The sequence below is a fragment of the Hordeum vulgare genome, chromosome 7H, assembly GCF_904849725.1.
Source record: "Hordeum vulgare subsp. vulgare chromosome 7H, MorexV3_pseudomolecules_assembly, whole genome shotgun sequence".
Lineage (NCBI taxonomy): Eukaryota > Viridiplantae > Streptophyta > Magnoliopsida > Poales > Poaceae > Hordeum > Hordeum vulgare.
This window is the reverse complement of record NC_058524.1, coordinates 576854521-576878996: the sequence shown is the minus strand read 5'-3', so window position 1 is coordinate 576878996 and position 24476 is coordinate 576854521. Positions and strand designations below refer to the sequence as shown.

Genomic DNA, 24476 nt, shown 5'->3' with positions numbered 1-24476 from the left:
GGATAGAAAATCAAAGAGAAAAGAAAAAAAAAGAGGTGGGAAAGGAGAGAAGGACTCCACTTTCCAATCCTAGTTGGACTAGGATTGGAGGAGGACTCCTCCTCCCCTTGGTGCGCAGCCCTTGGGGCTCCTTGAGCCTCAAGGTAAGCCTCCCCTCCCTCCTCCTATATATATGGAGCAATTAGGGCTGATTTGAGACAACTTTTGCCACGACAGCCCGACCACATACCTCCACGGTTTTACCTCTAGATCGTGTTTCTGCGGAGCTCGGGCGGAGCCCTGCTGAGATTAGATCACCACCAACCTCCGAAGCGCCGTCACGCTGCCGGAGAACTCATCTACCTCTCTGTCTCTCTTGCTGGATCAAGAAGGCCGAGATCATCGTCGAGCTGTACGTGTGCTTAACGCGGAGGTGCCGTCCGTTCGGCACTAGATCGGATCGGATCGTGGGACGGATCAGAGGATGGTTCGTGGGACGGTTCGCGGGGCGGATCGAGGGACGTGAGGACGTTCCACTACATCAACCGCGTTCACTAACGCTTCTGCTGTGCGATCTACAAGGGTACGTAGATCGGAAATTCCCTCTCGTAGATGAACATCACCATGATAGGTCTTCGGGCGCGTAGGAAATTTTTTGTTTCCCATGCGACGTTCCCCAACAGCTTGTTCTTATCAACACATGATCATTAACAATAGTTTCAATGATATATTCGTGCTGATCCACTTGAACTTGCACACCACAATCTTGATGACGATCACCACTTGACGTCACCCTTCATGGTTTGTATGAGATCTTCCTTTTGACGCAAGCCCATGGAAGCACACCTAACCTCCACATAGGACTCTCACAAATACCATGGGTTAGTACGCAAACACGTAATGGACAATGCTTACCATACCATGGGATCACTTGATCCCTCTCGGTACATCTTATACGCTTTGTGTGTTGATCATCTTGATTTACTCTTTGTCTGATATCTTGATCAACCTAGTATCTCTATGACCATTCTTTGGATAATACCTTGAATACCATCTTGGTCATCATATAAAATCCTTGAACCCAACAGATGGACTTCAAGAAGTGCCTATGGACAAATCCTATAAATATAACTTAAGGCAACCATTAGCCCATAGGAATTGTCATCAATTACCAAAACCACATATGGAGATATATGCTCTAACAATCTCCCCCATTTTGGTAATTGAAGACAACCACTTCAAGAGAGTTTATATAAGGAAATACGCATAACCAAACGCACACATACAAGGTAATAATGCATGCCTGCAAGATGTAAATGCTTACGCAATAAAAGCAAAACCCTCTAAACATATCCAAAGTAAACTATCTAAACTTCTCCCCCATTGGCATCGATTGCCAAAATGGACGAAAAGTTTAGAAAGCCAATATAGTAGGTGGTCCTCCAAAAAGTGTGTACTTCTCACCACATGAGTGCAGAGAAATACACAAATACAATGATAAGTAGTTGGAGGAAAACAAACTATATTGAGGACCCAAAGATTGCAAATAAAAGGATCGTATGCCACAAAGACATACAAAAATAGAGGCAAGCAATCAAAAGATTCCAGATGGAACAAACAATCATATGGTCCTTCGAACCACATGAATAAAAGATATTATGATAAAGGCAAGAGAGTGTTTTATCAAAAACTAGAGAAGCTACCCATGATTTGTGCACTAATATGAGATTTTTGTATTTGATACAGGTGCACAAAATAGGATCGTTGCTCCCCCAAAATTAATAAAAACACACAACGAGTACAAGAAGATAGATGAGACAATAAGCACATCAATTGCACAAAACAAATGGTTGAGCAACATGTAAAAGAAGCAACTTAAGAATAGGCTCAACCAAAGTAATGTGTGTGAGTCATGGCAAAGCACTTGAGAAGACTAAGATAAGGATGAGCATTACTCATCAACATAGTCTTGATGAAATGAGATACAAAGTGCAAGACATATCATTCCCACACACACATACTAGAAAATGGGTTCACAAGCTTACTAATAAACAAAATAAGAACCAACGCTTGTGACAACCCATTGTGAAGATAGGAAGTAAGAACCTTGTCAAGAGGAGGGATGCTAATTGAAATGGCAAAACCCTCATCAAGACAAGCATGAGGAAAAATAATCTTCACGGCCAAAGAGTGCATCAAGATGTAGGAAAATAAGATACGCACTCAAAACAAATCCTTTCACGAAGCCACCAAAAACTGAAAAAGGAAATGCAACGATGGACGTGAAAGAAAAGAGGATATCAATTAGAGATGTAACTTCTCTCATGTGTAAAAGATTCTAAGTAGAAGAAAATCATGATGATATATATCCACAAAGAAAGATGTACACATGAAATGGTTACAAGAAGGAACAAACTAGATATCCAAAAGGAAGTCATAAATATATCAATGAGATCTTTTGCTTGGAAGCATAGCACATGGCCTAATATTTTCTTATTGTACAATATGAACTTCCAACATACGAACATCAAAGACATCCCAACTAGTAGTAAGACATCATCGTTCAGATGCTTTGAGAAAGCAAACAAGTACTACAAGAATGAATCAAGAGATTCTTGCCATGATGCAACCTCGAAAAGAAAAGACAGGTTGGGGCCTTTGCAAGAAAAGAATGCATGAAGTGGATACTTGTTACCGAGACAACATTGGATTGATGTAGTAGATAGTTGTTCTTTGATCATCCTAACTTGGATCCAATAATCACATGGTCTCAACACCTTCCTTATAGGTGAGCCGAGCATCCAATGCATCTCTAGTTGTTCCTGGAACAGCAAAACAAACAAAATGGTGCCCAAACTCATTGGGACCAAAGAGTTAGAAAACCAGCAATACATAGGACAAACTCCACATACATATGTGCATATAGATATGAATTTGAATTTCATGCACATTGTAGCCAATTTATGACATGGTGGAGTTTCCCCTATATATTGGGTCAAAGAAGGAAAGCAAGGAAAAGAAGTTGTATATAGTAGATATGCATGCTCAAGACTCTCAAGAATCAACTCAACACAAAGTTGTTAAGTCACCAAAGGACAAGGTATCAAGTGATAATAAGATCCTAAACAAAAAGAACTATCACTTGAAGGATATCAATTAAAAGATACCTCAAGGAATGAGATATCCATTGACACATGCCAAATAAAAGGAAACAAGAAACCAATTGAAGGAAAACAAACACGAGGTATCTAATTTCCAAAAGAGAGCTAGGTTCCAACAAACCATGCCCTCGACAAATTTTCATGATGGCACAAAGCATCATAAAGAGCAAGACTTGCCTCCCATCAACACACACTTGATGGGGATCAAAAGATTTTATGATGGGTGAATAAAGAGAGTGTTCTAAAGAAAATAGGATAGCTCCCCAAGGGACGTGCATTATATAGAATTTGCATTTAAATACAAAATGCACACAATGGGATCATCACTTTCTCCATATCTATAAAAACACTAGACATGTTAAAATAAATCCATAAGAGGCAAGGAAGACAAACGAAACACAAAATCCAATGTAAAGACGATTAGCAATTCCTATCACATGATGGGAATACAAATTGTCAAGGACAAGAAGTATTTTGGGAGTGATACTCATTGGTAGATCGCAAATATATCCAAGATCATCTTTACCCATAAAACGCAAGCAAATGACACTTGTAGAGCTAACATGCCACCTAGGAACAAGATAATTTACAATATCAACACTAAGTGGCAACACCTCAAATGTACACATTTTCTAGGTTTGTAATATGCACATAGCATATTACTCCCCCATAATGTGATAAACCAACAATATTAACAAGTGACAAATTAAAACCAACAAGAGATACTTAGTGGACCATATAGAATTTGAATTTCTCATGAGTAAGACATACCACATAGAAACTAGATAATCTTGAAATATCAAAACTAAGTGGTATTCCCCATGTATACACATTTATAGGATTGTGAGGTGTGCAAAGCACATCACTCCCCCACAATGCGATAATCCATTAATCTCTCACAAGAGCCAACAAAAATACAAACAAGATGCAAAAAGGCTTAATACAAGACTCACATGTACATGATATGCAAACCAACATACACATACTCGATTACTCAAGATAAGCAAGTTGAAAGCACAACATATACAAACGCATGCAAGGTACAAAACCACAACATGCAAAGGGGCAAGCACCTAACAATGTAAACAGTTTAAGGATAAGTTACCATAAGGAGGCACATTGGATATAAGATAGAAACTCGATAATCCAAATGACTTGGCTTGAGATAATATGAATGATGAAGACCCCTTAATTCTTCATTATGTATCCAAGCCTCTAATGTCCTCCATAGTCACCTATTGATCAAGTTTGAGCTTGTTGGTCCCCAACTACGTTGGGTCCTAAGAGGTTAATCACAATAGGCTTGGCAACCCAAATGGTTCTTTTCTTGACACCATTTTGAGTACCAACAAACTTGGCAAACACATTGCCAACCTTATCCTTCCCAAGGGAATAGATATCATCAATAGTGATTGGGTTGGATAAGTTACCTCTTGTGCAAGACGAAGCGACGTGACCCTTCTCACGACATAAGAAGCAACATCTACCCTTTGCTTTCTTCCTAGTTGATTTCTCACCTCGGGGAGTGTTGGCTTGGGTATTATTGGGAAGAGGCCTTCCTTCAACTTGTAGCTGAATATGTGATTGAGTTTGTGGCCGCTTCCCTTGTTGCTTGTGACTTTGAGACCTCGTCTTGAGAGGGCAAGATCTAACATGGTGCCCTTTAACTTTGCACTTGAAGCAAATGATTTTGGCCGAATTCTTGACTTGTTCTAGGCCCCTCTTGTTCTTGTTTGAGTTTACTCCAACATCATTTTTGTCATTCGGAGATGTTTGCTCACATAGGACGTTGTTGAGTGTGAACATCCCTTCATGACACTGTTCCAAGTCTTTCTTCATAGAAGTGACTTGGGCCTTGAGCTCTTCGATTTCCTCTGCACGGTTAGTATCAATGCAAGTACTAGAGGAAGTGTAAGCTTCAATGTTAGAGCAACAAGGCAAGGAAAGTAATTCATCACACGAGGTAGCAACATTATGAGTAGATAAATTACGAGGACTAGCACATGTAAATATAGTACTTTGACTAGAAGTAGTGCCATTGTCCACATGAGGCTCACTTGATGTTACCTTGGTGATGATAGCCTCATGAGCTAACTTTTGCACATTATGGGATGTTAGAAGATCGGCATGAGAGCTTGTGAGCATTACATGGTTTTCTTCCAACTCCCATAATTGCTAGTTAGTAAATCAAGTTGAGCACGTAGCTCAACATTCTCCTTCAGTGTTGATACTTCAAAAGAGATAGGGTTAGATGTACAAGTATCATCAACAATATGAGAGGAGTAAGTAGCGATTAGAGACTTCTCATGAGTAGATTGAAGCTCCTCATAGATCTTAGAGGTTTTGGCGAGCTCTCCCTTGACATTCTTGCATTCAAGGAGAAGGACCTCAAAATCCCTTTTAAGTTTATCATGAGTAACTTCAATCTCTCCTTTTGAAGATCTTAAGTCTCTACATGCTTGATGACTCTTCTCAAGTTCATGTTCAAGTTGTTCACTTTTAGCTTGTTCATGATTAAGTGAATCATTACAAATTTCAAAGTAAGCAAGAACATCTTGGAACCTTTGAAGAGCGTTATTTTTAGCTTTATGAAGAATTTTACTGATCACATAGATATTTTCAGTCAAGTCATCATCATCATCCTCATCGCAAATATCATTGTTATTGCACAGGGAAGATGATACCTCATTATTACCTCTTGCCATGAGGCACATGTGAACTGGAGGAGTTGATGATGATTCTTTTGGTGAATTAGATTCTTCATTAGTCAAAAATACTTCATATTTCTTGATTTCCCTTAAATGATTAGTCATAGAACAACTAGGGAGAGACAAGATATTTTGATCAAGAGGACACGGGAGAGCAGGCATATCACCACAGACATTTGTCGGGGATCTTTAGGTGAAATGCATGACCTATCAGCACAATAATTTACACTATGTGTGGTGCTAGATATGCTCATGTCCATAGAGGCTATGACATTTTCATCAACATATATTTCTTCACTCACCATGTCATTACCTTGTGAGATTGAAGATGCTGAGGTGTGCAAGCAATCGGATATGGAAGTAGTGGTGGACTCTTTATGATCAAAAAGGGTGAAGAGCTCATGCACCAACTCCTTCATCATAATATCGTCTTCATCAAGATTGGACCCACCATATATATCTTCAAGTTTAGTCCAAACTTCATGAGCTGACTTGCAAGTCGAGATAGACTTAAACACTTCAGGACTTATGGTTCGATGAATGGCAAGAAAAGCCTCACAATCAAGATACATTTCATTAGTAGATGAAGATGCATCATCCTTTTTGTCGGCAATCCCTACAAGAACAATTCGTAAAGTATTTGGGCCCATGGCCCGAAAGTGATGAAGCATATGGATTCTCCATAGGGTATAATTTGTGCCATCAAAGTCAAAGGTGCCATTGTGCACTAATTCAATAGTCGACATCGATACTCTCTAGGTCGTGAAACCTAATTAAAGAGAGACCTAGCTCTGATACCAATTGAAAAGACCTCGATGACGCCTAGAGGGGGGATGAATAGGCTATTTAAAAACTTCTTCGGATTTGGCTTAAACCTAATGCGGAAATAGACTAAGAGGATGTTGGGTAACGTAGCAGAAATTCAAAATTTTCCTACGCATATTCAGATCTTCCTATGGAGAGACCAGCAACGAGAGAGGGGTAAGAGCATCTTCATACCTTTGAAGATCGCTAAGCGGAAGCATTGCTAGAACACGGTTGATGGAGTCGTACTCGCAGCGATTCCGATCTAGTGCCGAACTACGGCACCTCCGCGTTCAACACACGTGCAGCCCGGTGACGTCTCCCGCACCTTGATCCAGCAAGGAGGAGGGAGAGGTTGGGGAAGAACTCCAGCAACATGACGGCATGGTGTCGATGGAGAGACGAGGTCTCCCGGCAGGGCTTCACCAAGCACCGGCAGAGAGGAGGAGGAAGAAGAGCAGGGCTACGCCGAGGGAGAGGGAAAAGTCTAATCCCCAATGGCCAAAAGTGCCCACTATATATAGGGGAAGGGGAGAGGGGGTGCCACCCCTAGGGTTCCCACCCTAGGGGGTGCGGCAGCCCTCCCAGATGGGTGGTGCGGCGGCCAGAAGGGGGAGGAGGGGGTGGCGCACCAACTGGTGGGCCTTAGGCCCACCTGGCTTAGGGTTTGCCCCCCCTTTTCTCTCCCTTGCGCAATGGGCTGAGTGGGGAGGCACACCAGCCCACCTAGGGGCTGGTTTCCACCCCCACTTGGCCCACCTTACCTCCCGGGGTCGTTGCCCCCCTTCGGTGGTCCCCCGGGGCCACCTCCGGTGGTCCCGGTGGTCCCCGTACGTTACCGGTGATGCCTGAAACACTTTCGGTATCCGAAACCATCCGTCCTATATATCAATATTTACCTCCGGACCATTCCGGAGCTCCTCGTGACGTCCGGGATCTCATCCGGGACTCCGAACAACTTTCAGTAACCGCGTATAACAATTCCCTATAACCCTAGCGTCATCGAACCTTAAGTGTGTAGACCCTACGGGTTCGGGAGACATGCAGACATGACCGAGACACCTCTCTGGCCAATAACCATCAGCGGGGTCTGGATACCCATTGTGGCTCCCACTTGCTCCACGATGATCTCATCGGATGAACCACGATGTCAAGGATTCAATCAATCTTGTACACGATTCCCTTTGTCTGTCGGTATAGAACTTGCCCGAGATTCGATCGTCGGTATACCTATACCTTGTTCAATCTCGTTGCCGGTAAGTCTCTTTACTCGTTCCGTAGCACGTCATCATGTGACTAACTCCTTAGTCACATTGAGCTCATGATGATGTTCTACCGAGTGGGCCCAGAGGTACCTCTCCGTCACACGGAGTGACAAATCCTGATCTCGATTCGTACCAACCCAACAGACACTTTCGTAGGTACTCGTAGTGCACCTTTATAGTCACCCAGTTACGTTGTGACGTTTGATACACCCAAAGCACTCCTACGGTATCTGGGAGTTGCACAATCTCACGGTCGAAGGAAAAGATACTTGACATTAGAAAAGCTTTAGCATACGAACAATACGATCTAGTGCTAGGCTTAGGATTGGGTCTTGTCCATCACATCATTCTCCCAATGATGTGATCCCGTTATCAATGACATCCAACGCCCATGATCAGGAAACCATGATCATCTATTGACTAACGATCTAGCCAACTAGAGGCTTGGTAGGGACACATTGTGATCTATTTATCCACACATGTATTACTGTCTCCTGTTAATACAATTATAGCATGAACAATAGACGATTATCATGAACAAGGAAATATGATAATAACCATTTTATTATTGCCTCTAGGGCATATTTCCAACAGAGGATACTTGTCAAGTACAAATCCTAAATGCACTAGGCACTGCAACGTGTATCAACAACACGATCTACCAAGATGGACACAATATAGTTACTAACAAGCACAAGTAAGTTACACAAACTTACTTGAGCTATATCCCACGACAAGTAGGTGAACGACACAAGATACTAGATCACACTAGCACACGATATATCAAAAGCTGCAAGTGTGAACGTGTGGATATAGAAGGTATGCTTGAATGATTAATCTTGTACAGGAAATAGCCAACACAATATAATGAGCACAAACAATATGCAATGTATGTATGCTCAAGTAACACAAGTAAACCACAAGTAAGGAGTTAGGGTTAAGGATAACCAAGGTCACTGAGACGAAGATGTATCCCGATGTTCACTTCCTTGGAGGGAAGCTAGTCACCGTTAGAGAGGTGGATGTTACCACGAAGGCACACAAACGCCATGAAGGCTCACCCTATTCTCCCTTTGAGATAACACCACGAAGGCGTTTCTCAACCGCTAGTGGTAAGACTTTGAGGTGGCTTCCAAACCCTCACAAACTTTTCCGGGGGGTAATCACACGGATTGATTCCTCTCCGAAGAACTCCTACCGCCTAGGAGTCTCCAACCTCCAAGAGTAACAAGATCACGGGGAATGCTCAAAACTTGCTCAAATCTCAAATAGCTTGGGTTGAGAGAAGGAGAGGGAGACGATCTATCTTTTGATTGGAACAACTCTCAAAGGGGCTCACAAATGCTCTTGGGATCTAAGATTTGGTGTGAGCAAATGTGTGTGAGGTAGAAATGAGTTCTTATGAGGATAAGGCTGTGTTGGGGCGCCCTCTCACAAAGTGGGAGGGGGTATTTATAGTGGGGAGAGAAAAACAGCCGTTGGGGACACCTTAAGTCACACAGGGTTCGGACGTCCGACAGTTTACGGAAGTCCGGGCGTCCACAAGGGGTCGGACGTCCGAGGGCTGTAAATATATCTGGAACCACTGTGGAGTTGAACAGGGACCGGACGTCCGGAGAAGGCCAGAAGTCCGAGTTATTCGACTCAAACTTCACTGGTGCAAGGTTCCGGATTTTCGAAAGGGGACGAACGTCCGGCCCTCGGACGTCCCGAGGGAGCCGGAAGTCCGAGTTATATGGTTCAAGTTTCTTTGGTGCAAAGCTCCGGATTTCCGAAGCCGGTCGGACGTCCGGAGGGAGCCGGAAGTCCGAGTTATATGGCTCAAGTTTCTCTGGTGCATAGTTCCGGATTTCCGAAGTTGGTCGGACGTTCGGGCCTCGGACGTCCGGGCCTCGGACGTCCGGAGGAGGCCGGATGTCCGAGGCACTGGTCTTGTTTTCTGATAACAGGAGAGCAGTGGAGATGTGGTAAGAGGAGAACAGTGGATATCTAGTTTGAGCAAGTTCATCACAAAACCTGTGATCCCCTCTTAATAGTGCGGGATCCCTAAAGACTCAAGAATTATAAAAGGGGTACCGATGATCCATACTTGAGTGTATACTTTTATTCTTTGATCATCACTCCGCACCACTAACGTCAAAGGAACTGATACCTTTGAGTTAGCCCTTTCGCTTGAGCTTGATGTTGTTCTTCCTTCTTGGCTCAAGTTGAAAGCAAGACATGATGAAGTCTTCAAGCAGCTCTCCCATACACAATGTGGAAAGCCTAGCTTATGTATTCATCTTCATTTGTCCACCATGTGAACATCCACAAGAATCAAGCATGTAGTGCTCAGGAATGCTTATCTTGATCTTGTCCTTGTTAGCACATGAGCTTGTCCTTATCAACACATGATCATTAACAATAGTTTCAATGATATATTCGTGCTGATCCACTTGAACTTGCACACCACAATCTTGATGAGGATCACCACTTGACGTCATCCTTCATGGGTTGTATGAGATCTTACTTTTGACGCAAGCCCATGGAAGCACACCTAACCTCCACATAGGACTCTCACAAAGACCATGGGTTAGTACACAAACACGTAATGGACAATGCTTACCATACCATGGGATCACTTGATCCCTCTCGGTACATCTTATACGCTTTGTGTGTTGATCATTTTGATTTACTATTTGTGTGAGATCTTGATCAACCTAGTGTCTCTATGACCATTCTTTGGATAATACCTTGAATACCATCTTGGTCATCATATAAACTCCTTGAACCCAACAGATGGACTTCAAGAAGTGCCTATGGACAAATCCTATAAATATAACTTAAGGCAACCATTAGCCCATAGGAATTGTCATCAATTACCAAAACCACATATGGAGATATATGCTCTAACAACAAGCACGCTTATTATTGTTCACATCGTTAGGTCGTGCAAGTGAAAGGCAATAATGACGATATATGATGGAGTGATTGAGCCTGGAAAAGCTGGTATGAACTCGATCTATTTTGTTTTTGTAAATATGACTAGCTCATCATGCCTCATTCAGCTTTGTTGTGAGAGAAACATGTTTGCAATGACAACTTAGAGATCATAGTTGCTTATGCCATGCTTACTTAGCTAGGAGCTTATAATGGTTTGTCTTGGATGCCCACATGAATTTTGAGATGACTGTGTTGTAGTATGATAGGATGGTATCCTCCTTTGAATGATTCAAGTGGCTTGACTTGGCGCATGTTCACGCATGTAGTTGAAACAAAATCAACATAGCCTCTATGATGTTCATGTTCATGGTGATTTATGTCCTACTCATGGTTGCACTCAATGTTAGTTAATCTCAATGCATTTTGATGACTGTTGTCGCTCTCTAGTTGGTCGCTTCCCAGTCTTTTGCTAGCCTTCACTTGTACTAAGCGGGAATACTGCTTGTGCACCCACTTCCATAAACCCAAAGTTGTTCCATATGAGTCCACCATACCTACCTATATGCGGTATCTACCTGCCGTTCCAAGTAAATTTGCACGTGACACTCTCTAAACCTTCAAGAAATAATCTGTTTTGCGTGCCCGAACCGCTCATGTGGTGACAGAGGGCTATTGGTATCTTCCATGCTAGGCGTGTTATCCTCGATATGTGTTTATTCACTATCATTCACGAGAAAGGGGCCGGTAATTGGAATTCCCAGTTCCATGCTCAAATCGAAAAGATAATTGCAAACAAAACTCCCCCGGGATTGATGTTGGTATGGACGGTATCCGAGGATATGACTAGCCGTGGAGTGTGATTGATTGGTGGTGGGGGAGTCAAAACTTTACTTTTATGTTTGGGAACCGCCTATAGCATGTGTAGCGTGGAAGATGTTTAGAATTCTTAGTCATTGCTTTGACAATGAAAGCATGCCACCCAAAATTATTATCTCTGTTTTAAAAGCTTGAGCTCTGGCACCTCTGCAAATCAATGCTTCCCTCTGCGAAGGGCCTGTCTATTTATGTTCCTATTGAGTCATCCTCCTCTTACAAAAGCACCAATTAGAGAGCCCCTCTGTCATTTTTATGCTTTGCTTTTAACTCTGTAGAGTATGACTGTGACTGGATCTTCATTGCCTTGAATTACAATGTTTAGTCAGCCCTTGGTCTTTGAAGGTGCTCTGCATTTATGGTTTGCGGTCTCAGAAAGATCTAGCGAGATACCACCTATTCGTACAGCTTCATGATTGTTTTGATTGAAGTGTTGACGTTTGAGGCTTATTATTATTTGCTCGCTAGTTGATTATGCCATTGATATGAGTTTACCGTGAGACCTAGATGTCATTTGTTTATGTGGTTTGCTTGTGATCTTGTTGAAATTCTGGTTGTGAGTTAGACATAGTTGCAACAACAAGATCAAACAGAGTTCGTCAAAGTTTTTCTTTTGTCTCTTTCAGTTTGTCAACTGAATTGCTTGAGGACAAGCAAGGCTTTAAGCTTGGGGGAGTTGATACGTCTCCATCGTATCTACTTTTCCGAACTCTTTTGCCCTTGTTTTGGACTCTAATTTGCATGATTTGAATGGAACTAACCCGGACTAACGCTGTTTTCAGCAGAATTGCCATGCTGTTGTTTTTGTGCAGAAATAAAAGTTCTCGGAATGACCTGAAAATTTACGGAGAATTTTTCTGGAATTAATGAAAAATACCTGCGCAAAGATCCACCGGAGGAGGTGTGCAAGTGGGCCACAAGCCCGTGGGCCACGGCCACCCCCCAGGTCGCACCGTGAGGGCTTGTGGGGCCCACGTGGCACCACCGCCTCCAAACTCAGCTCTATTTATTCCGTCTCGCCCGGAAAAAAAATTAGGGAGAAGGATTCATCGCGCTTTACGATACGGAGGCGCCGCCACCTCCTGTTCTTCATCTGGAGGGCAGATCTCGAGTCCGTTCGGGGCTCCGGAGAGGGGAAATCGTCGCCATCGTCATCATCAACCTTCCTCCATCGACAATTCCATGATGCTCTTCACCGTTCGTGAGTAATCTCATCGTAGGCTTGCTGGACGTGATGAGTTGGATGAGATCTATCATGTAATCGAGTTAGTTTTGACGGGGATTGATCCCTAGTATCCACTATGTTCTAGATTGATGTTGCTACTACTTGGCTATGCTTAATGCTTGTCACTAGGGCCAGAGTGCCATGATTTCAGATCTGAACCTATTATGTTGTCGCCAATATATGTGTGTTTTAGATCCTATCTTGCAAGTTGTAGTCACCTACTATGTGTTATGACCCGGCAACCCCGGAGTGACAATAGCCGGAACCACTCCCGGAGATGACCATAGTATGAGGAGTTCATGTATTCACCACGTGTTAATGCATTGGTCCGGTTCTTTATTAAAAGGAGAGCCTTAATATCCTGTAGTTTCCATTAGGACCCCGCTGCCACGGGAGGGATGGACAATAGATGATATGCAAGTTCTTTTCCCTAAGCACGTATGACTACATACGGAATACATGCCTACATTAGATCGACGAACGGGAGCTAGTTACAAATCTCTCCATGTTATAGCTGTTACATGATGAATCACATCCGACACACTCATCCATCACCGATCCACTGCCTACGAGTCTTTTACTACTGATCCTTGCTATATTACTTTGCTGCTACTGCTGTCGCTACTGTTGTTACTCTGCTGTTACTACTGCTGTCACTACTGCTGTTCCTTGCTTCTGCTGTCACTACTGCTGTTACTTTCCTGCTAATTGTTGCAAGACTTTTCTGGAGTCATTGCCGGGGAAGAATAGTCCCCCGTCCACATGCTATTTACTGGCGCCATTGATACAACAAGTTAGGAATAGTCTGCCGTCAACAGATCTCTTTCTGACACCGTTGCTATCATACCACTTTGCTACTGATACTTTGCTTGCAGACACTAATCTTTCAGGTGTGGTTGAAATTGACAAACTCAGTTGCTAATACTTGAGAATATTCTTTTGCTTCCCTTTGTGTCGAATCAATAAATTTGGGTTGAATTCTCCACCCTCGAAAACTGTTGCGATCCCCTACACTTGTGGGTTATCATGCATCTCCTTCTCATACGGCTAACGATGAGCTAATGCGAGACATTCCTCATTCTGTTTTTTAGATCAAAGAGGGGTGTTGAAAGGGGATTCCATGGATTGCTTGGAACCCAGGGAATCCATGGTCGTCCATGTCCTTGTCTTCACCCCTTGGTAAGGTCAGATGCTTTGCAACTTGTGAGGCTGAAAATGGCGTCCACCGGTGCTTCAACCGGGTAATGACGGACGGGGGGGGGGGGATGTTGCAACCATTGGACTGAGGTTTTGGAACCGCACAATAGAGGTGCTGCAACGTCATGGACGAGATGCTACAACCAATGAACGAGAGTGTTGGGACTGCCTGGGGGTGGTGCTGCATTCGTTGCCAGTGAAGTTGTATCAAGTGCTGGTGAAGTTGCATCCCTCGAAAGTTGTGGGAATCGAGATTCTGAATCGGATCGGAGCTCCCTTGATAGGATCATGAATCGTAGAATCATAACTACCAGTACCATAGAAACTTAGATTCTATGAGTAAAATCGTAGAATCGGAGGGGCTAGTTTGGATCGTAAGTTCGTAAGATTCTAAGACTTAAGTCACGATTCTGACAACTTTGATCCCTTGTCGACGCCGCTGCAACCACTTTTGATCTGCGATGGAACCAGATGGATATCGAGTCGTTTTTGCTGGGACCGATGATTTCTTTGCTGGAACAAGTTTTTTTTTTGCTGGTATCATATAGATTTTTTGCTACTACTTGCCGTGATGGGATTTTATTGCTGGAACCGTTGATTGCTTTTGCTGGAAGCACCAAATTTTTGCTGCCATGGGAGATGACGAATTGTTTGTTGCCAAAGTTTTCTTTGCTAGGAACATGGTGGTGCGGCGAGTTTTTGTAGGAACAGTTTTTGTTGCCATGGGAGATGACGAATTGTTAGTTGCCAAAGTTTTTTTTGCTGGGAACATGGTGGTGCGGTGAGTTTTTGTAGGAACCAGCATCGACGGTGCTACAATCGCCACAATATTTTGCTACATCCAGCCACAACATCTCCCGGTGGCCACGAGCGGCATTTTTGGCACGATGAGTTTTTGCTGCAACAATGCATGCTCGTTGCTACAACCGGACATGGCGATTGCTGCAACCGGCCACGATGGCCCCAGGTAGCATCTTCATCGTATTTCCAAGACCAAGGAGGTGAATTTAACGGTAGATGTGACTTGCGGTGAGCGAGGTGGAATTTTTTTCCTTGGCGAGATGTGTTAAGCGACGTTGAGAACTTGGTTGACTTTTTTTTTCTTTTTTTCTATTCTTTGCATGTGAGAGGTGCACGGTGACAAAGGTAACACTCTAATCAAACCACTATTAGCGGGCAGATCATGCGGCCGCGTGACCACTGGACCAAATTTAGGCCGGCGCACCAACGCCCCCAGTGCCTAGCACTAGCCTATATATATGTCCAGCCGAGAGTTGTAACGTGATGAAGAGAAAGAGAAAATAAAGGTATGATACATGACTTTGGCAAAAACAATTATGTGTGTCTGTGTTATGATTTGATGTGGTCGATCCTATGATGGGAAGGGCAGAATAAGAACATTCTAACCATGAACATGCACGTTTTGCATGATCGTCGGCCCTGTCCTGCTACCCGGCTTCCCGACATGGTCTACAGTCATGGCTTGACCTGGCGTTATGGTCTACCTCGATGCACCCTTGAGACTATTTACAATGGAAAGTAACATAGAGTAGTAACATGCATATGTTACTAGTCTAAGTTACTACCTCCATAATGGATAGTAACATTAAGTCTTTCATTTATTAGCTTATAGACCCATCTTATGTTGGTATGCATTATGTTACTCATACTGTTATGTTACTCATAGTATGATTAACTAGCTAAGTTAATCAATTTCTCTTTCTTCTCATTAATTAGTTGTCATATCATATATGTTTTATTTAGGTAGCATATATGTTACTACCTATGTTATTTTCATTGTAGTAATTAGTGTGATGCCACCGCGGCCTCGTTGATGCATGTATGCGCTGTTGCATCACAACTAATGGTGACAGAGAGAGGACGAGAGCGTATATCTACATACTACAGATGGAGGATGTGAGAGGAAATAGAAGTGTTTTGTGCGTGGTGTAAATCAACGTCTCGAGGTGAATGATATTACAAGGAGATTCGGACTGATGGAGTAATTTATGGTGAGTAAATTCCTTTGTGAGAATGAGATTACTAAGATATACAGTGGATCGGTGGAGTAAAATATGATGAGTAAATTCCTTTGTGAGAATAAGATTACGAGGAGATACGGTGTATTTGGTGGAGTAATTTGCAGTAAGGATATTTCTTTTCCTCTTTCTCGAAATATACATCGTCATGTTTTATAAATAAAACAACCAACCAGTTGATACAATGAATATCATAATATCAAAATAAACATCCGTGAACACAGGCACACCCAAAAAATCAGAAAAAAGCAAAAAAAGACCATCAAGTGGACAGTACATCAAGTGGTAGCCCACAAAGTGAGTCAACAAGCCGCGGCATGAAGCGCATCCAGTCATGGTCCCATTGCCCACTGCAAAAATACAAAAAAATTAAAGTAGAAGTTAAAGGCCCTTCAAAGGAAGACCGGCTGAATCAACATCTTATTATGTGTCGTTGTGTAGAGAGCCCAAGCAAACGCCACGGACGTAGCCAAAAGAGACGCATTTTCCTGCTGGTCTGGACCGCTCTGGCATGAAGGAAGCCGGCCAGGTCCAGAGCCTGCTAGTCTGGCCCTACCGCTTCCCTGACGACGTTCCACATCACTCTGGCCTCGTGCAAGAAAAGAGGATGTGAGTTCCTATTTCCGGCACCCCACGCAAGGGACATAGCCCATTACCCGGTCTGTGTCTCTTGATTATCCGGTCTGTGTCTCTTGAGCACGTCCGTATCCGATGTTAGGCGATTCTTCAACAAGTACCACCTAAATATTTTGATGTTTAGGGGAAGTGGTGCCTTCATGAGAGGCGCGTTTCATATAATAGTCGGCCTATGACATAAGGTGTGGTAGGTCGACGCTATGGAAAAATATCTAGAGGGAGTAAGGCTCGAGGATGCCAAATCTAGGTAGCCCGAGAGCACGGGCTGGATGGTCTCCTGTAAAATGGACAATTCCAACATCTCCACTGTCCCAAATGAGAGACGAAACAAGATGTTTCACTGCTCAATTTGGAGCGCCGGGGCGACCACGAGCAACGGGCCGGTTCTACATAAATGGCAAACATGTTTAGGAATCACCTGCATAACGGAGCTCCACCTACCCAACAGTCCAACCAAAACATGCTCCCGTCTCCATCGCCAATGGAAAAAAGACAGCCCAATCGGATGTGAAGCTTGATCCTCTCGATGGACTTTCAAAACCGGGAGACTCCGCTCGAGCGCAAGCAAGTAAGGCTGGTTGTAGTGGAGAGTATCATACACTAGTATCGTGCATATGATACTAGTGTATGATACTATATCCATAATGTATAGTATCAGATGTTAGTGTTATAGATAGTTCATTTATTACCATGCAAGATATATAGTAGCACAATATTTAATATGATACGGTATCATGATATGCTACTCAACCCTCTCTTTCTCTATTTAATTCTACACTACCTCATTAAAATTGTTTAGTTGGCATACATGATACTACTTATGATACTTTCATTACAACCAGCCTAACGACATGACCCGAAGGTACTTTTTCTGGATAAGATGCAACTAGAGGCTACACTCCCCTTGGATTATATGCCAGCACCACCTAAACCCGAGGGCCATGTCCATACCACAGGAAGCAATGATACCCAACCGTTCCAGATCCTTCGGCAAGCAAATGTGGGCCCACTTCATCATATATATGCTATTTCTGATGGTCGTTGATTGCTTGCCGGAAGAAACAAGGGAAATCTTTAGGGCAACTCCAACGGGCCGATTCAAACGAACGTCGATTTTGTCCTTTTTTTTGTCCGTTTGGGTCGGTCAGGCGGACATGAACGTCCACTTTTGCATATGGGTCGGCGCATGCGCCCAACGCTAGATGGACCCATTTTTGTCGGCGTGCGAAAAGATACATAAGTGCATAATTAAACATTAAAATCCAGCCACGAAGGCCGACGAGAGTCCACACGTCCGCATTACATTAATTAAACATAAACAAACCTAAAACTATGAGGGCAGCCCTAGGCGGCGGCATCGTCGTCATCGGGGCCGGTGAGGTCGACCAGCGCAGGTGCAGGGCCGACCCAGGGGAACGCCGTGTTCCAGAGCGCAGCTGCCTGCGCCTCCGTCGTGTGTCCCGTCGGTGCGGGCTGTGCTGGTGGTGGTGGCAGCGTAGCAGCATGGGCACGCTCCTGCGCCTCTGCCTGCCGTCGTTCCTCCTCCGCCTCCTTCTCCAGCTCCATCAGTCGAAGGCCTTCGGCGTGCTCCGCCCGCAGGTGCTGCGCCCTCCAGTGCTCGAGGTAGGCTTGCTCCTACTACGGTGTCGTGCCCAGCCAGATGGGTGGCGTAGTGATGAACTCGTGGACGACGCCGGTCCACTGGTAGACCTCCCGTAGCTCTGTGGGCTCGGGCTTCGGCGGAGGTGGCATGATGCAGTCGCCGGCGGCCGACAGCGCGATGGCCTCCGCGAGCTGCTGCTGGTACGTCGCCTCCTCGTCGGCCCTGCACCACGCTTCCTCCTCGCTGTCGCGAAGAACAACTAGGAGCGCCGCCTAGTAGGCGGCCTCAACCTCCTAGTCCTCATCGTTGACGCCAGTCGTGGGTGGCGGAGGGCCTCTTGGCTGCACTTCGTGCACGCCAAGACGACGCTGCTGCTCGTGCTCCACCACGAACCACACCTCCCAGTTAGGGGAGTTGGCCGCGTACGTAGGGTCTCGTCGCTGCTCCTTCGTCAGCCAACACCGACGGCGGCTCACCTCCTACGCATGCACCCGCGCCGACTGCGACATGGCCGGCACCGGAATCCTCTCCGGATCCAGATGCCAGCCGTGCGGCAGCGTGACATCGGGGTAAGGGAGCGGCACACGGTGCTCCCAGTGCCACTGTGCTTGGTGCACCAGGACGCTCACACGCTCGCGAGGCCGGTGAGAAGATGGCGGCAGGGAGATGGCGCGGGGGTAGAGCGGGGCCTTGCCCTTGTTTGGGAAGTCGCCGACCATGGTGCTAGGGTTTTTGTGGCCGAGGAGGTGGCTGGATGTGGACTGGCAGGGTTCTGGAAGCAGATGGCGGAACCCACCGCACGCTCGGATTAAAAAAGGTTGGCCGCGGTCGCTGGCGTGTGGGCCCGAGGATGGCGGCCATCATAAATAATGTTGACCGCGATGGTTGGGGGCGGACACCGAGAGGGCGCGCGCGTGCGTCCGGTTTGCGTCTGCGCCGATGCATTCCAATCCCAAATTTGGGCCGGAAATGGGTCGGCGCGGATGCGGAGCGGACGCGTTTTGGCAATGGGTCGGCGCGTTGGGTCGCTCCATTGGAGTTCTTCTTATCGAACGTGTTGTGAACTAGCATATACATACAACTCCATCATATACATTGTTTGTTGATCCATGGACTTCGATGTATTTTTTTTATGTTTGAGGTATTTTGTATTTTTGGTGAACCTTTACAATAGATGAGGTCCTTTTTGTAAAAAAATATTTTGTTTTGGACCCTCTTAGCTGGTGAACGTTCGCTGGGGGTGACATTTGGGAATGATTTCAGTGGCATTTTTTTATTGTGAGGGGGTGACAGTTTTTATGTCAGACGACATTTTTTATGCTAGATATAGATCGCACGGTCGAATGCGTGCTCGAACCCCTCCTTTTATGGATCTAATCAAACAAATTATTTCCAAATTTGGTTCGATTTGGTTTGGTAGTACTTGCTTCTTTCCTTGTGATGTACGATAAATAGATGTTCAATCACGCGTTGCCCGGCCTCAATGAATAAATTCCCCCCAAACCCTAGGACATCCCAACACGCAGCAACCAAATTTCCTATCTTTTCCTCCCCTCTGCCGCCGCCGCGTTTCTAGGGTTTTCCTCATCTGCAATTCGTCCGCACCCACCCCCAGTAAGGATCCAATAGTGATGGCAACTGCAGCGGCAGACGAGAAGAAGATGATCATGCTAAAGTCGTCTGACGGCGAGGAGTTTGAGGTGGAGGAGGCGGTCTCCATGGCGTCGCAGACCATCCGCCACATGATCGAGGATGACTGTGCCGACAAACGCATCTCGATCCCCAACATCAACTCCAAGATCCTCTCCAAGGTCATCGAGTATTGCAACAAACACATCCCGACCAAGCGAGCCGACGACACCATTGGAGCCACCGGTGTTGTTGCATCTCACGCCGTGGATCCCCCTGCCCTAGCCAAGGACCTCAAGATCTGGGATGCAGAATTTATGAAGGTCGACCATGTCACCCTCTTCGACCTCATCCACGTATGATATCCTTCTATTCGACCATTTTCTTTCTCTAGATCCACTTTTTCTCGATGTTCCCCTTTGGCACGCGGTCTAGATTAGTCTTGGGGTGTCTTGCTACTATTTATATTAGATTAAACAGACTCCTCATCAAACCATCAAGGTACTCGTTTCGATTGGACTAGATTAGATTTTGATTTTAAAGGATTGTGCTTTATTAGCGACGTACACATTGGCCGGCCATACAAAATCTAGGTAAATATGTTAGGGCATCATCTTGTGGTCTGCTATATTTCACTCATATGTGTATATGATTATTAGGCGTAACCTAGGAAGCTTTATTATGATCAGTACGAACTTACTAGACGCATTATCATTGTGGCAGCAAATCGTATATGATTAACGTGCGGAAACATTAGACTACTCATAACAATATATGGGTTTTATGATTATGCTACATATAGTAATGCTTCTCTCTCGCATGATAGGTTACTTCATGTGTTGTTTTGTGTTTTATTAGCTTGTAACACATCTGAATACAAGACAATCTATGTAACTATTTATGTTCTAAAGCCATTATAAATTAATGCTTTTCTCAAACACCCTATGGTTCTTTTTGCCCCCTCTCAGGCTGCAAGATACCTCAATATCAAGGAGTTGTTGGACCTGACTTGCCAGACTGCTGCCGACATGATTAGTGGGAAAACTCCAGAGGAGATCCGTAATATATTCAACATCAAGAACGACTACTTGCCCGAGGAGGAGGAGAAGATCCGTAGGGAGAACCAGTGGGCATTTCAGTAGGGGAGCATCCAGGTCGCGTTGAATGAACGCTTAATTATTATTTTTCATGTCAACATTTTAGCTGCACTCTTTATGTTTTAATTCGATGTACTGGAGTCTATGAAGTGGTGTCAGTAAACATATTCAGTGTTTATGCTTGCGTGAACATATTCGTCATTGTCTCTACATGAGGTTGGAGTGGGCGGCATAGTCCACGGGGTGGTGTGATCCACAAGGAGCCGATACATATCTTGCTAGAGTGGATGAGGAAGTCCGGGCGAGGCACTCTTCAATGATTGAGGAGATTCCCGAGGCAGTCTTAGTGCTATCGTCAGGGTCATCAGCCTATTGTACCCCTTATTCTGGATTAGCCTTGATTAAACAGAAGAGGCTTGGTTAGCATGCTTTTTAACAAATGTTGTTCTTTGCTACCAACAATTCTTTAAGTACGTGGTGAAGTAAATAATAGTGCACTTGCTGACGGTAGAACCCCCAAGAAATATCACAGTATAGGCTGATATCTTTGTGCAATGTCATTTACAAGATATGCTCCAAAGTCTTGGCAAATAGGGGTTAGGGTTTAGGATTTAGGGTTTGAAAGTGCGTTATATTGACTAGAGGGGGGTGAATAGGAGATTTTAGAATTTCATCACTGAGGAAATTCCTCACTGATGACTAACTTGCAGCGGAAACAACAAAGGATCAGGAGTGCAAAGTATCACTACAATAGTTTTCAAGGTGAAGAATATGACAAACATTTTGCACAGTATGCATGCACGAAGAAAACAGATGAGGATTAACTCGCGTGAAGAATTTGGGGTTGAGGAATTTCAGAGAAATTCTTCAGCAAATTCTTCAAACAGTGACAGTGAAAATCATCAACATACAATGTGAGGAATTTAAAGAGTTGAAGAAATAGAACCCGTTTCACAGTGAAGACAGTGGTTGATGACCCAGTTCCAACTGCTGTGGTAGTTGTACATCTGGTTTGGAGCGGCTTGGTATTGAAACCAAAAGACACATAGTCCCGGGACACACAGTCCCTGCCGTATTGTCCTTGGGCTAAGAACACATAGTCCTCGCCCAACACTCGTGGTAAGTCTTCAGGGTAGACTTCCAAACCCTCACAAACTTGGTCACCTGGCGATCCACAATTGACTGCTGGATTGCTCTAGACCATGACGCCTAATCGTCTGAGGATGCACAATCCTCAAAGGTAAAAGGCTTCAATCCCACACAGGAACAATTCTTCAGTGATGCTCAATCACTTGGTTTTCGGTTTGTGGTTTGGTGTTTGGGGTATTTCCTCGCTGATGAATTACTCTCAAAGACTCTGAGGAATTTAGGTTGCTCTTATGACAAGTGTCAGTTTCGAATGGAGCAGCCAACCAGCTAATGGTTGCGGGGGCGGCTATTTATAGCCTGGGAGCATCCTGACATGATTTGACATTAATGCCCTTAAATAATATGACCGTTGTGTGGATAAGATGAGTGATGTGGCGTGACTTGCGGTAACGGTCGGGAGCCTCAACTGTGAGAGTCCTCATGTCTCTCATATTCCTCACTTGAGGCTTTTGGTAGGATTAGGCTTGGGTTGAGCATCATGAGGAAATTCATTCCGACGTGTTACTTTGACCCCATTTAACAGTACGGTGTTCCTATGACTCAAAAATGAAGAAAATAAAACAGACAAAATAAATCTTCATGCTTTAAAATCTTCAGATTGTTTTTCTTCAGTACACACCGAATTCCTCATCTTCAATTTCTTCACGAGGAATATCAATTTCATCGCAATTTCTTCGCGATTCAATTCTTCAGCTTCAGACCAATTTCTTCAGCCGAAGATATACATTTTTAGGGGTCGATATTCATCGAATATTTCAAACTCCTCAGCGAATTATAGATCCCGTGTACACTCATGAACACATTAGATACTTAACCTATAAGTCTTCAAACCACCAAAATCACTAAGGGGCACTAGATGCACTTACAATCTCCCCCCTTTTTGGTGGTTGATGTCAATTAGGTTAAGTCTTCAACGGGGATAAAAATATGAAGTGTAATTACTCATTTGAGGAATTTGAAATCAAGATTCAGAGAGACTCCCCCTGAAGATGTGCATATCTTGAGGATTTTGCTTTTTACAGCAAATGCACATTGATGATTTATATCATGGAGATCTCCCCCTGAGTCTTGTAAATCATGCATATATTTGACATATAGTATGAAGAAATTGAGAATGCATGATGAGAAATGGTATCTGACCAATTCCAGCATGCGTGCATTAATTATTTTGAGGAATAAGCATGCGAAGAAAAACGTTCAAAAGCGTCAGAGTACCATCGGGCTTAAGTTACAACTCGCTACATAAAACACTTCAGAAGAGCCAAGAGTTTGTAACTTAAATAACGTTCATAAGCCCCAAAATATATCCCCCGTGAAGACTAACTCTCAGATTTCTCCCCTTTGTCATCAAGTGACAAAAAGGGACAAAACTGAGGACTAACGCCCCGTGAAGACTTTCACTTCTTGGCAGTTGAGGAATACGCATGAGGATTCTTGGGAGCAGACTTCCTCCTTGGACCAGTGGCAGTGTCTTGTTGGTCTTCATCTTATTCTGCAGTGCGGAATGAAGAAAACGAACTATCCTCAAGGTCCGCAACTGGAATTGGCCTGAATTTCTTCTTTGGTGGCCATGACCAGTCGAAGTCCTGCGCCAACTCCAATTCTTCAAATTCTGCTGGAGTCTTCAAATGAGTCAGTGTGGCCCAGGTGCGATCAAAAACCTCATGAAGATAATGATGCTTAAGCTTCATGGCATTTTGGGTCTCTCTGAGGGTTTTCACAATGGCGCTGAACTGGCATTTGACCCACTTGTGATTTCGATCTACCTTTTGATGAAGACCGAGGAGAAGCTCTCTGGTATTCATCACCCTTGGAGTAACATGACTTGGTGGCTGGGTTTCAGTGTCATCCCATGAGGAATATGCATCTGGCTCTCAGAACTGGACATCAAGGGGCCGACTGCCTTCATCAATCACAGACTTGCCTTTTCCCTCAACAGGCTTGAAAGTCTTCTTGTTGACCCTTATTGGAGGCATATATCCAAGGTGATTATTGAAATCAGCGTGATAGTTGATGCCTGACCTGTGTCTGATGAATCTCATGATCCATGGAGCGTAAATCTTCAGGTCAAAAGGGGACATAGCATTTTCTGCTAGAGTCCTCAAGAAGAAATCACGAGTGTTGATGGGAATGCCATGGATGATGTTGAAGAGGATATTCTTCATGATGCCTACGACATCTTCTTCATC

At 44.3% G+C, this 24476-nt stretch overlaps 1 protein-coding gene across 2 annotated transcripts; it reads left to right on the top strand.

Annotated features, from left to right (window-relative positions):
• The first annotated feature begins 19909 nt into the window (after nucleotides 1-19909).
• On the top strand, nucleotides 19910-21314 carry LOC123411539 (SKP1-like protein 1). Of its 2 annotated transcripts, none has more exons than XM_045104506.1 (2): nucleotides 19910-20364; nucleotides 21010-21314. In XM_045104506.1, the coding sequence occupies exons 1-2, from the start codon at nucleotides 20044-20046 to the stop codon at nucleotides 21181-21183; spliced, it is 495 nt and encodes a 164-aa protein (XP_044960441.1). In that variant the 5' UTR covers nucleotides 19910-20043; the 3' UTR covers nucleotides 21184-21314. The 2 variants fall into 2 exon arrangements, with proteins under 2 accessions (XP_044960441.1, XP_044960440.1); XM_045104505.1 differs by having other exon boundaries at nucleotides 19910-20397.
• Nucleotides 21315-24476: the final 3162 nt, after the last annotated feature.

Bases quoted from the DNA above. Each gene is read 5' to 3' on its own strand.
- LOC123411539 (XM_045104505.1), top strand. From the start codon at position 20,044: ATGGCAACTGCAGCGGCAGACGAGAAGAAGATGATCATGCTAAAGTCG. The intron at 20,398-21,009 runs GTATGATATCCT...GCCCCCTCTCAG, and splicing joins CCCTCTTCGACCTCATCCAC to GCTGCAAGATACCTCAATAT.